Source organism: Erinaceus europaeus, chromosome 12 (assembly GCF_950295315.1).
Source record: "Erinaceus europaeus chromosome 12, mEriEur2.1, whole genome shotgun sequence".
Classification (NCBI taxonomy): domain Eukaryota; kingdom Metazoa; phylum Chordata; class Mammalia; order Eulipotyphla; family Erinaceidae; genus Erinaceus; species Erinaceus europaeus.
The window spans coordinates 82,945,020-82,959,790 of NC_080173.1; the positions used below are offsets into that span (position 1 = coordinate 82,945,020).

The following is a 14,771-nucleotide window of genomic DNA, read 5'->3' on the forward strand; positions in this document are numbered from 1 at the left end:
TGTTGAAGTCTACTTCAGCTCAAAGGAGGAAGTCAGTACTTCTTCATGTAAGCGCCTGTTGGGGCTTCCTGTTCACAGTTGTTTACTCATGTCCCTCTCTGTTTGTGCCCACAGAGGAGATGGCTGATGGGAAGAATGCCATTCTTATTGGGATGAGCCAGTGGAATTCCAATGACCTGGTGGAACAGATGGAGACTATGGGGAAATTGGAAGAACATCAAGGTGGGTGTCTGCTTCTGTAGTGACCAGAGAGTGTGCATCTGTGTGTTGCAGGCTGGACTGAAGTGCTAGCAGTTAGGAGTCAGTCAGGGCTTCTCTGTAGACTCACCTAGCTGTCTGGTCTCTATGTGGGGACTCCTTGGGGGTTGTATGGGGGGGAGCATTTTCTGCGGCAGACAGCTCTAGAGTACTTCAACAGAGCCTCCTTTGTTCACTGGAAGGCCACTCCAGTAGTGTGGGTAATTAGGGGCATTTGGTTGGGCTGAGCTCCTTAGGCTGCTGAGGCTATCGGCTTGTAGTCTGGTTAAAATGGGGGTGGTAGTTGGAGGCAGAAGGGGCAGAGGAGCTGGAGAGGGGGTGCTTGCAACTTCCTTTGGCTGAGTTGTATGGGTGTGGCTGGGATTATTTGGGGAGCCTTATAGAGTGGGGACATGGACGGCGAAAGGACTTGGGTCAGATGCTTAATCAGCAGCAGACACCTGTCCTTTTAATTATCCATCTGTCAGTCTATCTGACCACTTTGTTTACTCTTTCTTGGACACCTACTGTGTGTGTGGCCTCTGTCTTGTGTTGTCAAGATGTAAGGACATCAGGCTTACATTGAGGGTTGCCTAGTCCAGAGGGGAAAGGCAGGACTTTTAGAAGGAGGTGGGGAAGGGGGGGTGGTTCAAGGGAGAGGTCCTGAGAATGGAGTGATAAGGTCAGGTTTTTTTGAAAGTGAAGGATGCAGCTGAGAAGGTCATAAAATCTGAGATGACATTTGGGAAAATTGAGAGTGATTGTATCTGAGTAAGTGTACACTACAGTGAGAAACAGAGCTATGGCTGGGACCTCATCCAAGATCCACTGTACCTGTGACTCTGAGGTCAGTTTTTTTCTGTCCCTTTTCCCTTCCCTGTATATTACTCATCCTATTTCCCTTCTTCATTTCCTCTCTCTGGCCTCTCCATTTCTGGGTCATGATCTGGGCCAGAAATGCCAACTGGACAAGGCCATCCGACCAGGAAATGTTCATTGTGAAGATCCTGGCTCAGACAGAGTAATGTCCACCTTGGTGGCCGTCCTGCTTGTAGCTGGAATCTCCAGCAGAATCAGACTCGAGAAACTGAGGCTTAGGGCGAGCAAGATAGCTCATGTGGGAAGATGCCTGCTTTGTCATGAGTGTTCTCTTCTCTCTCTCTTATTGATTTAATAGTCATCGACAAGATCATAGGACAAGAGGGGTACATTTCCACACAATTCCCACCACCAGAGTTCCATATCCCATCCCCTCCATAGGGTTCTGTGTGGGTGGGGTTCCAGGACTCATTGGTGAGGTTGTCTACCCAGGGAAGTCGGGTTGATGTCCTGGTGGTTTCTGCAACTTGGTGGCTGAAAAACACTAAGATATAAAGCAGAACAAACTGTTTAATAATCAGGAACTTAAAGGTAAGAATATAGCAGATGAGATTTGGGGTCTCCATTTTGGAAAAAGCTAGTAGGTCTATTTTAGGTATATTCCAAGGGGCTCATGATTCTACTAAGTTATGTCTGAGCCTGACAACTAACATTCAGGTGGGCTGAAGGTATTATCTGGGGAGATGGTGTCAGAGTTGGAAATAGAACTAGAAAGCTGCATCAGGGAAGAGAGTAGCTCCCAAATATGGGAAAAGTATATAAATATTATTAACTGTGAACCCTACTGATTTGATCTGGGGCCTATATTCAGCACAGGAGCCTGTGTAACCTCTGCATCCCTGTAGGTCTGAACTTGCATTCTGTGGTCATAGCTAGGAACCAGGTCCTCAATGCCTGCCCAGAGACAATTTCCCAGCCTCACAGCCCCATGTAGATGGGCCCTTTTTCTGCTTCACACTTCACTACAGGAACCCTGGCAAGGACCTGGAAGGGACTGTGGGTTTTAGGTTCTGCTCAAGGACAGTGCTGGGGGGGTGGGTGCCATGAAAAGACAAACCCAGACTTGAGGTTATAGCCCAGCTGGCCACCCTCACACAAGCCCAAAACTTGTGTAACTCAGAGTGTGAGCTAAGAGGGGGTGAGCAAGAGGCAGTGTGAACTGGGGCACTGTGGGGGTTAGGGGTATGGACTCGCTTAATATGGGAGAGGCAGCTTTGGAGTCCAGGAGGTCTGTACTTGACTCTTGACCCTGCCCATCTGTGGCTTTGTGGCCAGGGAAACTCATAGCATGTGCTTGAGCCTCCGTTTCTTATTCTGTAGTCTGTTGGGGGTTGGGGGGTTGATGAATGAATATTTGCAAGATCTATCCAGTAACAGCTGTTTATAATAAGAGAAGAGGGGTTGAGGCTGACATCAATAGCACAAACACAACTCCAGCAATTGCTTCATGGTGCCCACAGGGGTTGGATTGGGGCAGTGCTGGCTGGAGTCCAAGAACCGATTCAAAATGGAGAACTGAGGGGAGTGGTGGGGAGAGCAGGTGAGAAAGAAACAACCAGTCTCATGGTCCAGGAGGTGGCTCAGTGGATAAAGCATTGGACTCACAACCATGAGGTCCCAAGTTCAATTCCTGGCAGTACATGTACCAGGGTGATATCTGGTTCTTTCTCTCTCTCCTATCTTTCTCATGAGTAAATAAATTTATAAAAAAAAAAAAAAAAGAAAGAAACAACCAGTCTCAGCTCCCTGTGCCTCCTGAGCACCATGCCTCTGTGGACTCACCGTGTGAATTCCCACCGCACGATAGAGCACACATTAATTTCATTCATTCCCACAACCATTTATGGAGGCAGCACAGGGACTGTGTAGGCTTGGATGCTGTGCTAGGCATGAGGGAAGGCAAGACAGCAGGCTGACACTGTCACCCTTTTGGAGCCTTCAGCTAGGGAGAGGGGGTGGGGGGAGCTGGTCACCAGTCATTGTGCAGTGAGGCAAGTTAAGGGCTTTTGGGAGAGAGGTGATGAGGACTATTCTGGGATAAGGGAGTTCTGAGAAATGCTTCCTGGAAAATAAAATATAAAAAAAGGCTGCAATCAGCTTGGTGGTACAGCTAGATCTCTCCTGTGGCCTCCTCCATGGTTCCTGCTCTCTAAGGAGACCTGCTCTCAGGCCCAGGCCCTGGTCAGTGCCAGCATGCCTCTGTTGACACTTGACTCCGTCACCCACCATGACTGCCTAGGTGTTCAGCAGCCTCCTACTTGCCTTTATCGTGTTCCAAATGAAACCCGCCTCGGTCCTCCCCTGAAAACTGAACTCTGTGGCCTATTTCATCTTTGTTTCTTTAGCTACTTAAAGCATATGTGACAAGGGCACTCTCAGATTGCCCTGCCAGGTCCACTTTATGAGTGTGATAATTCTGGGATCTCTCTCTCTTTCTTTCTCTGTACTAGCTGTACCTCATGAATTCTGTCTCTCTCTTTTTTTTTTTTTTTTGCCTCCAGGGTTATCACTGGGGCTTGGTGCCTGCTCTATGAATCCACTGCTCCTGGAGGCTATTTTTCCCCTTTTGTTGCCCTTCTTGCTTATCATTATTGTTATTATTATTGTTGCTGGATAGGACAGAGAGAAATGGAGAGAGGAGGGGAAGACAGAAAGGGAGAGAGAAAGATAGACACCTGCAGACCTGCTTCACCACCTGTAAAGTGCCCTCACCCCCTGCCAGTGGGAAGCCAGGGGCTTGAACCTAGGCTCTTAGGTCGGTCCTTGTGCTTCACGCCATGTGTGCTTAACCCTCTGTGCTACCACCCAACCCCCTCTCTTCTTTTCTTTTTCTTTTTCTTGTGAATTCATCTGGATCATCCCTTCTCCACACTTTCTTTTCTGTGGGCATTCTGTGTGCCTGAGCATGGGTCCTTCTAGGGACCGGTCTTGTGTTTCTCCTTGGCTCGGATGTCTCACTAATCTTAGACATGTTATATACTAAATTTACAGTTTGGTGTTTCCAGTCTCCATAAGTAGTTTAAATTTAGACCCCACACCCATCTGTGGCTCAGGCTTAGGTTTTTAATTACTCATGTGTGACTTTTTTTCTTTCTCACTCTCTGTGAATGGTTTCTTTGCTGATTCCCCAAAGGAGTTTCTTTTTTCTTTTTTAAAAATGCATTAGTGATTAATAATGCATTATAAAATGATGAGTTTGCAGTTCTACACCACACTCACTGCCAAAGTACTATGACCTCCAATGATCCCCACCCTGTAACCACCTGAGTTTCCTTCTCTTTCCTTTCTTCCTCCTTCCTCCCCCTTTCTCCCCTCCCCGCTTCCTCCTCTAAGTTCCTGTGTTTCAGTGATATATGTTCCACACATAAGAGGGAAACCATCTGGTAGTTGTCTTCCTTTTTTTTTTTTTTTTAATTTTAAAGTGTTTTTTAAATATTTTTTATATTTATTTTCCCTTTTGTTGCCCTTGTTGTTTTATTGTTGTAGTTATTATTGCTGTTGTTGTTGGATAGGACAGAGAGAAATGGAGAGAGGAGGGGAAGACAGAGAGGGGGAGAGAAAGACAGACACCTGCAGACCTGCTTCACCGCCTGTGAAGCGACTCCCCTGCAGGTGGGGAGCTGGGGACTCGAACTGGAATCCTTACTCCGGTCCTTGAGCTTTGCACCACCTGCGCTTAACCCACTGTGCTATTGCCCAACTCCCGCCAAGTTGTCTTTATCCATTTGTTTGTCAATGAGCATTTAGGCTGCTTCCATTCTTTGGCTATTATGTGAATAATGCAGCTATGAACAAAGGGGGCATATATGTCCCTTTGAACTAGTGTTTTCATGTCTTTTGGACTTATGCCCCAGAATGCTGTTGCTGGATCATAAGGTATTTCTGTTTGCACCTGAGGACTCTCCATACTGTTTTCTGTAGAGGCTGTGTTAGTTTGCATTCCCACCATTAGTGTAGCAGAGTCCCTTTTTCTCCACAACCTTGCCAACACCTGTCCTTTCCTGTTTTGTTGGTATAGGAAGGACATTCTCACTGATGTGAGATAGAAGCTCAGTGAGGTTTTAATGTGCATTTCTCTAATGGTAAGTGAAGTGGAACACTTCTTTTATCTGTGGGCCATAAGTATGTCTTTTTTAGAAAGCTGTCTATTGATGCCGGCCAGGCTTCCCTAGACTGAAGACCCCACCAATGTGTCCTGGAGCTCCGCTTCCCCAGAGACCCACCCTACTAGGGAAAGAGAGAGGCAGACTGGGAGTATGGACCGACCAGTCAACGTCCATGTTCAGCGGGGAAGCAATTACAGAAGCCAGACCTTCTACCTTCCGCAACCCACAATGACCCTGGGTCCATGCTCCCAGAGGGATAGAGAATGGAAAAGCTATCAGGGGAGGGGGTGGGAAATGGAGATTGGGTGGTGGGAATTGTATGGAATTGTACCCCTCCTACCCTATGGTTTTGTTAATTGATCCTTTCTTAAATTAAAAAAAAAAGAACTGAAAAAAAATAAAAACACTACCCTTTATTTGTAGCCAAAAAAAAAAAAAAAAAGAAAGCTGTCTATTCAGATCTTTTGTCCAGTTTTTTTTTTTATTGTTGAACTGTGTGAGCTCTTTATGTATGTTTGATATCAATCCCTTTTTCAAATGTATGATGTGAAAATATTTCCTGAGTACTAGGTTGCCTTTTTATTCTTGTGGAAGTTTCTTTTGATGTGTAGAAACTTGTCGGTTTGATGTGGTCCCATTTATTTAATCTTGTCTCAGTTTTCCTTTCCCATAGGATTGATGATGCGTGTGCTGTATACAGCAGACCACCATCTAGCCCTGCTCAGAGGGTGGAGTCTCCAAGTACAGCTTTGCCACTAAGCTCCCAAAGTATGTCACTGATGTTTTATGTATTTTCATCTCTGTGAATGCTTTCTTTACTGAATCTCCAAAGAAGTTTTTCTTTAGAATGTGTTTTTATTAGTGACTTAACAATGGTTCATAAGATTATACAATGCAGGGGTATAGCTTCAGGCCTAATATCTGAGTCTTTTTTATTTTAATTTATTTTTATTATTGTTATTTTGCCTCTATTCACTGGGGCTTGGTGCAGGCACTATGGATCTTGGAAGCCTTTTTTTCCCTTCTATTCCTTTTCCTTTTTTCCCCTCCGATTTTATTTGATAAGACAGAGATAAATTGAAAGGGGAAGGGGAGAGGGGAGATAGGCAGGGAATGAGAAATAGAGATACCTGCAGACCTGCTTCACTGCTTGTGAAGCATTCCCGCTACAGATGAAAGTGGGGGCTTGAACCTGGGTCCCTAAGCATAGTACTATGTGTGCTTAACCAGGTGTGTCACTATCCTGCCTCCCTTTTCAATTTTTTAAAGGAATTATTATTATTTAAAACATTTAATCTATTTATTGATTTGATAGAGACAGAGAAATTGAGAGGGGTGGGAGAGATAGGAAGAGAGAAAGAGAGACACCTACAAATCTGCTTCACCATTTGTTAAGCTTTTCCAACTATAGGTGGAGACTGGGGGCTTGAACTTGGGTCCTTGTGCATTGTAGCATGTGTGCTCAACTAGGTGTGCCACTCCCTGGCTCCTATTATTTATTAATTTTTATTGCCACCAGAGTTATCACTGGGGCTGGGTGCTAGGAAAATTCTGCACTGCTTCTGGAGGCCACTTTTTTTCTTTCTTTTTTTTTTATTTGATAGAACAGAGAGAAATTAAGAGGGGATGGGAAGACACACACACAGAGAGAGATATATATACCTGAAAACCTGCTTCACTGCCTGTAAAGTGTCCTCCCTGCAGATGAGGAGCGGGGACTTGAGCCAGGGTCCTTGCCTATGGTAACAAGTGCTTAACTAGTGTGCCACCATCCGTCTTCTCTAGAGTCTGAGTCTTTAATCCACTTCAGGTGTGTGGTGTTAAGTGGTGATTTAGTTTCATTTTTCTTTTTTTTAATTAAAAAAAATATTTATTTATTCCCTTTTGTTGCCCTTGTTGTTTTATTGCTGTCGTTATTATTGTTATTATTGATGTTGTTGTTGTTGGATAGGACAGAGAGAAATGGAGAGAGGAGGGGAAGACAGAGAGGGAGAAAGAAAGACAGACAATTGCAGACCTGCTTCACCGCCTGTGAAGCGACTCCCCTGCAGGTGGGGAGCCGGGGGCTCGAACTGGGATCCTTAAGCCAGGCCCTTGTGCTTTGTGCCATCTGCGCTTAACCTGCTGTGCTACCACCTGACTCCCTAGTTTCATTTTTCTAATTTTGGCCGTCCAGTTTCCCAGCACTACTTATTGAAGAGACCTTTTTTTTTTTTTTTTAAGATTTTATTCATTTATTTATGAGAAAGATAGGAGGAGAGAGAGAGAAAGAACCAGACATCACTGGTACATGTACAGCTGGGGATTGAACTCAGGACCTCATGCTTGAGTCCAGTGATTTAGCCACTGTGCCACCTTCCGAACCACTGAAGAGACTTTCTTTTACCCCGCTGAATGGTTTTTTTTTTTTTAATTTCATTTATTTTCCCTTTTGTTGCCCTTATTGTTTTTATTATTGTAGTTATTATCGTTGTCATCATTGTTAGATAGGACAGGGAGAAATGGAGAGAGGAGGGGAAGACAGAGAGGGGAAGAGAAAGACACCTGCAGACTTGCTTCACCGTCCGTGAAGCGACTCCCCTGCAGGTGGGGCCGCTGAATGGTTTTAACCCCTTTGTCATATTATTAGATATCCGTATATCTGTTGGATTACTTCTGGACTCTCTATTCTGTTTCATTTGTCTGAGTGCCTTTTCTGTTCAAATACTACACTGTTTTAGTTACTACTGCTTTCACTATTTGTGGATGTGTGGTCCACATGAATTTTTTGTACTCAAAGGAGATTCTTTTCTTTAAGTTATGTTATACGTGGGGAAGATGTTCAATGCCTACTCTGTGTGGGGTCACACTTTAGCTCTTTACCTTCTATTGACTGGGGCCAAGGCTACAGATTTAACATCATTTTCAGTCTCTAGTTCTAGAACCTCTATCTGTATGATTCCTCTCTCTCTCTCTTTCTCTCTCTCTCCCTCTCTCCCTCTCCCTCTCCCCCTCCCCCTCCCCCTCCCTCTCTCATCCTCCAGGCTTATCTCTGAGGATTGGTGCCTGCACTAAGAATCCACTGCTCCTGGTGGCCATTTTTTTCAATTTTGTTGTTGTTTTTGTTGTTGGATAGGACAGAGAGAAATGGAGAGAGGAGGGGAAGACAGGGTGAGAGAAAGACACCCGGCAGACCTGCTTTACCCTTTACCGCCTGTGAGGCAACCAACCCCCCCCCCCCCCCCCCCCCCCCCGTCCCACGCAGGTGGGGAATGGAGGCTGGATCCTTCTGTGGGTCCTGCGCTTCATACTATGTGTGCTTGTCCCAATGTGCAATTGCCTGGCCCCCACCGTGTGCCCCTCGATGTCAGCTGTTGTTCTCGTCTCTGGTTTGCAGCTCCTGCTTTGTTTCTGGCATTTGTGCATTACTCATAATGTGTCTTGAGCTTTTTTAAAAATTTTTTTTATAAATATATCTCTTTTTCTGTGGCAATGCATTGCCCAACATTTTTTTTTTTTTCCTCCTCCAGGGTTATTGCTGGGCTCGGTGCCTGCACCATGAATCCACCGCTCCTGGAGGCCATTTTTTCCCCCTTTTGTTGCCCTTGTTGTAGCTTCGTTGTGGCTATTATTATTGCCCTTGTTGACGCAATTCGTTGTTGGATAGGACAGAGAGAAATGGAGAGGGGAGGGGAAGACAGAGAAGGGGAGAGAAAGATAGACACCTGCAGACCTGCTTCACCTGCTGTGAAGCGACTCCCCTGCAGGTGGGGAGCCGGGGGCTCAAACCGGGATCCTTACGCCGGTCCTTGCACTTTGCGCCACATGCGCTTAACCCACTGCGCCACCGCCCGACCCCCTGCCCAACATTTTAATGAAAAGGAATCCTTTAGCACCATGTTGGTCCTTATTTAGTGCTACTATTACTATTTATATTTGCTTATCTTACTTGTATTTAACTTTTTAATCTGGTAAAACATAAATAATACAAAATTTACCATCTTAATCATTTTCAAGGGAACACTTCAATGGGATTAAAAATATTCACATTACTATGGAGCCATTGAATCCATCCTTAGAACTTTTTCCATCCTCCTAATAAAACTCTTAGATGTATTAAGCAATAACCTCTCATTTTCCAGCCCCAAAGTCCTTGGTAGCTTTCATTCTATATTCCATTTCTGAGAACTTGGTCACTGTAGGTACTTATTTTAAAAAAAAACTTTATTTTTTATTTTATTTTTTCCCTTTTGTTGCCCTTGTTATTTATCATCAATGTTGTTGTTGTTACTGTCATTGTTGTTAGATAGGACAGACAGAAATGGAGAGAGGAGGGGAAGACAGAGAAGGGGAGAGAAAAAGAGACACATGCAGACCTGCTTCACTCCCTGTGAATCGACCCCCCTGCAAGTGGGGAGCCGGGGGCTTGAACTGGGATCCTTATGCCGGTCCTTGCGCTTTGTGCCATGTGCACGTAACCCACTGCTCCGCTGCCCGGCTCCCTACTCTAGGTACTTCTATAGGGAAAATCATGTGGTATTTGTCCTTTTATGTCCAGCTCATTGTATCTAATATGATGTCTTTACGGTTCATTCAAGGTAAAGCATGTGGTGTTTAACACTCATTGATATTCTGTAGTATGACAACTCCATACTTTGTTTATTCGCTTATCTCTTTTAGAATATTGACTTATTAATTTCATGTGTGTATGAGGAAGAGGAAGAGAGAGAGAGAAATAGAGAGAGAAGGGGCCTGGTGGAGGTGGTGCACCTGGTTGAACGCACATGTTACAGTGCACAAGGACCCGGGTTTGAACCCCCAGCCCCCACCTGCAGGGGGAAAGCTGTGCTACAGATGTCTCTCTGTATATCTCCCTCTCCATCTCCCTGTTCTGTCTCAATTTCTGGATGTCTCTATAAATAAAGATAGTAAAAAAAATTAACAAAAGGTTCAAGCCTCAGTCCCCACCTGCAGGGGAGAAGTGTCGCAAGTGGTGAAACAGGGTTGCAGGTGTCTCTCTCCCCCTCTCTCTCTGCCCCTCTTCTCTTGATTTCTGACTGTCCAACAGATAAATAAATAAAAAACAAAAATAACACACACACACACACACACACACACACACACACACACACACACACACACAGAAGAGCTGAGATGCTAGAGTACTGCTCCAGCATTTGTGGTGCTGGAGACTGAACCTGGGACCTCGTGCCTGTAAATACTGCTGAACCAGTCTCTATTCACCTACTTCTTAATGGACATGCCTCTTCCATTTTACTATTGTGCACAATGCTGTTGTGAATACTGTACAGATATCTACCTTATTTATTGAATGTATCCTTTTTTTTTTTCCCTTTTGCCTCCACAGTTATCACTGGGGCTCAGTGCCTGCACTACGAATCTACTGCTCCTGGAGGCTATTTATTCCCTTTTGTTGCCCTTATTGTTTTTATTATTGTTGTTGTTATTGATGTCGTCGTTGTTGGATAGGACAGAGAGAAATGGAGAGAGGAGGGGAAGACAGAGAGGGGCAGAGAAAGGTAGACACCTGCAGACCTGCTTCACTGCTTGTGAAGCGACCCCCCTGCGGGTGGGGAGCCGGGGGCTCCAACTGGGTTCTTTGCACAGGTACTTGCACTTTGCACCATGTGCTCTTAACCCGCTGCTCTACTGCCCGATCCCCTATTGAATGCTTTCTTTTTTTTTTTTTTTAATTATTTATTTATTGGATAGAGACAGCCAGAAGTCTAGAGGGAAAGGGGAGATAGAGAGGGAGAGAGTCAGAGAGACACCTGCAGCCCTGCTTCACCACTCACAAAGGTTTTCCCCCTTGTAGGTGGGGACCTCGAGATCCAAGCTGGGCCCTTGTGCATTAAAACATGTGCAGCTCAATCAGGTGCACCACCACCTGGCCCCTTATGAATGCACTCTTTTCTTTTCATATTTATTTATTTATTCCCGTTTGTTGCCCTTGTTGTTTTTCTTTTTTTAAATATTTTATTTATTTATTCCCTTTTGTTGCCCTTGTTGTTTTATTGTTGTAGTTATTATTGTTGTTGTCGTTTTTGGATAGGACAGAGAGAAACGGAGAGAGGAGGGGAAGACAGAGAGGGGGAGAGAAAGATAGACACCTGCAGACCTGCTTCACCGCCTGTGAAGCGACTCCCCTGCAGGTTGGGAGCCGGGGTTGGAACCGGGATCCTTATGCCGGTCCTTGTGCTTTGCGCCACCTGCGCTTAACCCGCTGCACTACAGCCCAACTCCCCCTTGTTGTTTTTCTTATTGTTGTTGTTATTGATGTCATTGTTGTTAGATAGGACAGAGAGAAATGGAGAGAGGAGGGGAAGACAGAGAGGGGAGAGAAAGACAGACACCTGCAGACCTGCTTTACCGCTTGTGAAGCGACTCCCCTGCAGGGGGAGCCGGGGGCTCGCACCGAGATCCTTACACCCGTCCTTGCACTTGCAGCCACATGCGCTTAACCCTCTGCGCTACAGCCCGACTCCCATGAATGCATTCTTAAAGGAAAATAAAATGAAACAATACAAGTAAAACCAAAGTCTCACTTACCTACTTCTTCAATTTTAGACCTTACTACTTAGTTTATTCATGTTTTCGTACCTCTCTCGATTATATAAGACATTGCTTGCCGATCTAGCTTCACTGGAGGGAGAGAGACGACCAGGGACTCATGGTTGAGCTGGGAACACAGTTCAGTCTTTATTGATGCGGAATGCAGTGCAAGCTATCTATCTATCTCTAATCACAATCCTGTCCTTATATCTCCTGAGGAGGAAGTGTCAGGTCGGAAGAGGATGTAGTAGGATAGGGGGTGGGGAGAAGAAAAAAAGCACTGGAACCAGTGGGGATTAAATGGTGGAAAAGAGGATGTGACTAGGAGAGAGGGCGGAGTGGAAAAAGAACGCGGACCAGTGGGGAATTAAACCAGTGCGGGCACAATGCAACAGAAGGGGTCTTAGAAGCAGAATTTAGAAGCAGACCAACAATTACTGTTGTGGCTTAACTTTTTCCTTTTACTTAATAGTAAGTCTTGGAGAACTTTGCATTTAAGTACAGTCATGCCTTGTTTAACAACATTTCAGTTAGTAACTTATATGATGGTAATCCTAATCGACTTAACCATATAGCCTATGTGTACACTAGGTTATACCATCTACGTTTGTGTAATTGTATTGTTTTTTTTTAAAAGATTTAAAAAAATATTTATTTATTCCCTTTTGTTGCCCTTGTTGTTTTATTGTTGTAGTTATTATTGTTGTTGTTATTGATGTTGTCGTTGTTGGATAGGACAGAGAGAAATGGAGAGAGGAGGGGAAGACAGGGGGAGAAAGAGACACCTGCAGACCTGCTTCACCGCCTGTGAAGCGACTCTCCTGCAGGTGGGGAGCCAGGGGCTTGAACTGGGATCCTCACGCTGGTCCTTGTGCTTTGCTCCAGGTGCGCTTACCCCGCTGCGCTACTGCCTGACTCCCGCAATTATAATCTTATGTTTTTTAAAAAACATTTTTATTATCTTTATTTATTGGATAGAGGCAGAGAGAAATTGAGAGGAATGGGGGAGATAGAGAGGGAGTGAGACAGAGAGACACCTGCAACCCTGCTTCAACACTCATGAAGCTTTCCCCCTGCAAGTGGGGACCAGGGGCTTGAACCTTGGTCCTTATGCATAGTAATACATGCACTTAACTAGGCTCACCACCACCCGGCCCCCTCTATGATGTTTGTACAGTAACAAAAGCACTTAATGACACACTTCTCAGCGTGGGTCATGATGTGAAACATGACTTTACAGTACATGTGCTGCAATTTATTTAAGCATTCTGTAATGATAGGGATTGAGTTTTTGCATTACTGAAATAAAACCACATCGGAAAAAGCCTAAAGACTGAAAATTGTAATAGGCATTACTGAACCGTTTCCTAAAGAGACTATAAATTTATATTCTTGCCAACTGTGGATTAGATGAGCTGTTTTCTGACAATGCTCCTCGGCTTGGTGTTACCAGATTTCAAAATCTGACCTCATTCAAGAGGGAAGATATTTTCCTGTTTGTTTCTCTTTCCTTGATTGCTGAGCGTCATCTCATAGTTTTGTTGATCAATCCTAATTTTTTTCACCTGAGTTTCTCAGATATGCTCTTTTTTTTTCATCTTCCATTACATTATCTTTTTCTTTTTTTTTTTTAGGAGTTTTTTCCCCCTATGTACTCTAGATATAAATTATTTACTATATATTTGTTTATTTGTCTTTTGAATTGTTTCACTTGGCAGAATTTTCTTACTGGTTTGTCAGTTCACTTTTTTAGTTTTACTTTTTTTTTTTTACTTTTTAGGTTTTCTAGACAGTGTTATAGCATTGACTTATCTTAATTGTTAATCCTTGCCAATATTTACACTATATATATATATATTCCAGAGCACTGCTTGGCTCTGGTTAATAAATGGTGGATTGAACCTGGGACTTTTGGTGGCTCAGTCATGAAAGTCTTTTTGCATAGCCATCATGCTATCTCCCCAGATGTATTGTTTGTTATTTTATAGTGCGTTGCAAGGGTCTTCACATAGTTGTTGAGTAGTAGAAATCATCAGAGACTTACTTGTTTGACCCTGTCTATAATGGTGTAGTCTCTTCCCCTTCCTCCTCATTCTTGTTCAGTTACTTATTTTTTAAAAAGTATTTTTATTTATTTATTATTGGATAGATACAGAGAGAAATTGAGAGGGATGGGGAGATAGAGAGGGAAAGAGACAGAGAGACACCTGCAGATCTACTTTACCACTCGTGAAGCTTTCTCTCTGCAGATGGGGACCTGGGGCTTGAACCTGGGTCCTTGTGCACTTTAATGTGTGTGCTTAACCAGGTGTGCCACTGACTGGCCCCTTTCACTTACTTATTAACGTATGATTTGCCTTCCATAAAATTCACCCTTTATAAATAAATATATAGTTCTGCTTTTATTCTCCCTGACCCCATGAGGGTTGTTGAACTTTCCACTATTCCTAGAGGTCATCTTTCTTCCTTTTTCTTTTTTGTTAGAGGATGAGAGATAGAGAAATAGAGGAGAGAGAGAGACCTGGAGAAAAGACACCTGCAGCATTTCTCCACTGCTCGTGAAGCTTCCTCCCTGCAGGTGGGGGCCCGTGTCTTGAACCCAGATCCTTGCAAATGGGTTCTGTGTGCACTCTAGTGGGTGGGCCACCACCTAGCTGCTAGTATATAGTGTTCTTATTGCTCTGAAGATCTTCCAATTTACTATTATTATTATTATTATTATTTATTAGATTATACCCTCAAGCAATTTAAAAATTTTAAAGGTTTTATTTATTTATTTTAGGAACTGGGGCTTTGCACATGCATTATTTCACTGCTCTTGGATAACTTAAAACATTTTTTTTTATTGTCACTAGGGTTATTGCTAGGGGTTGGTGCCTGTGTGATGAATTCACTGCTCATGGCAGCCAGTTTTCCTTTTTCAAAATTTATTTCATAGAGCAGAGAGAAAATGAGAGGGGTAGGAGAGAGGGAGAAAGAGAGAGAGAAAGAGAGAGA

General features: G+C 44.0%; 1 protein-coding gene across 2 annotated transcripts in view; it reads left to right on the forward strand.

The window, feature by feature from the left end:
- PITPNM3 (PITPNM family member 3) overlaps window positions 1–14,771 on the forward strand; it is a 117,647-nt gene that overhangs the window by 35,114 nt on the left and 67,762 nt on the right. For both annotated transcript variants that reach the window (XM_060204196.1, XM_060204197.1), the window contains exon 3: window positions 115–222. In XM_060204196.1, coding sequence (XP_060060179.1) covers window positions 115–222 — 108 coding nt within the window. The remainder of the gene's footprint in view (window positions 1–114; window positions 223–14,771) is intronic.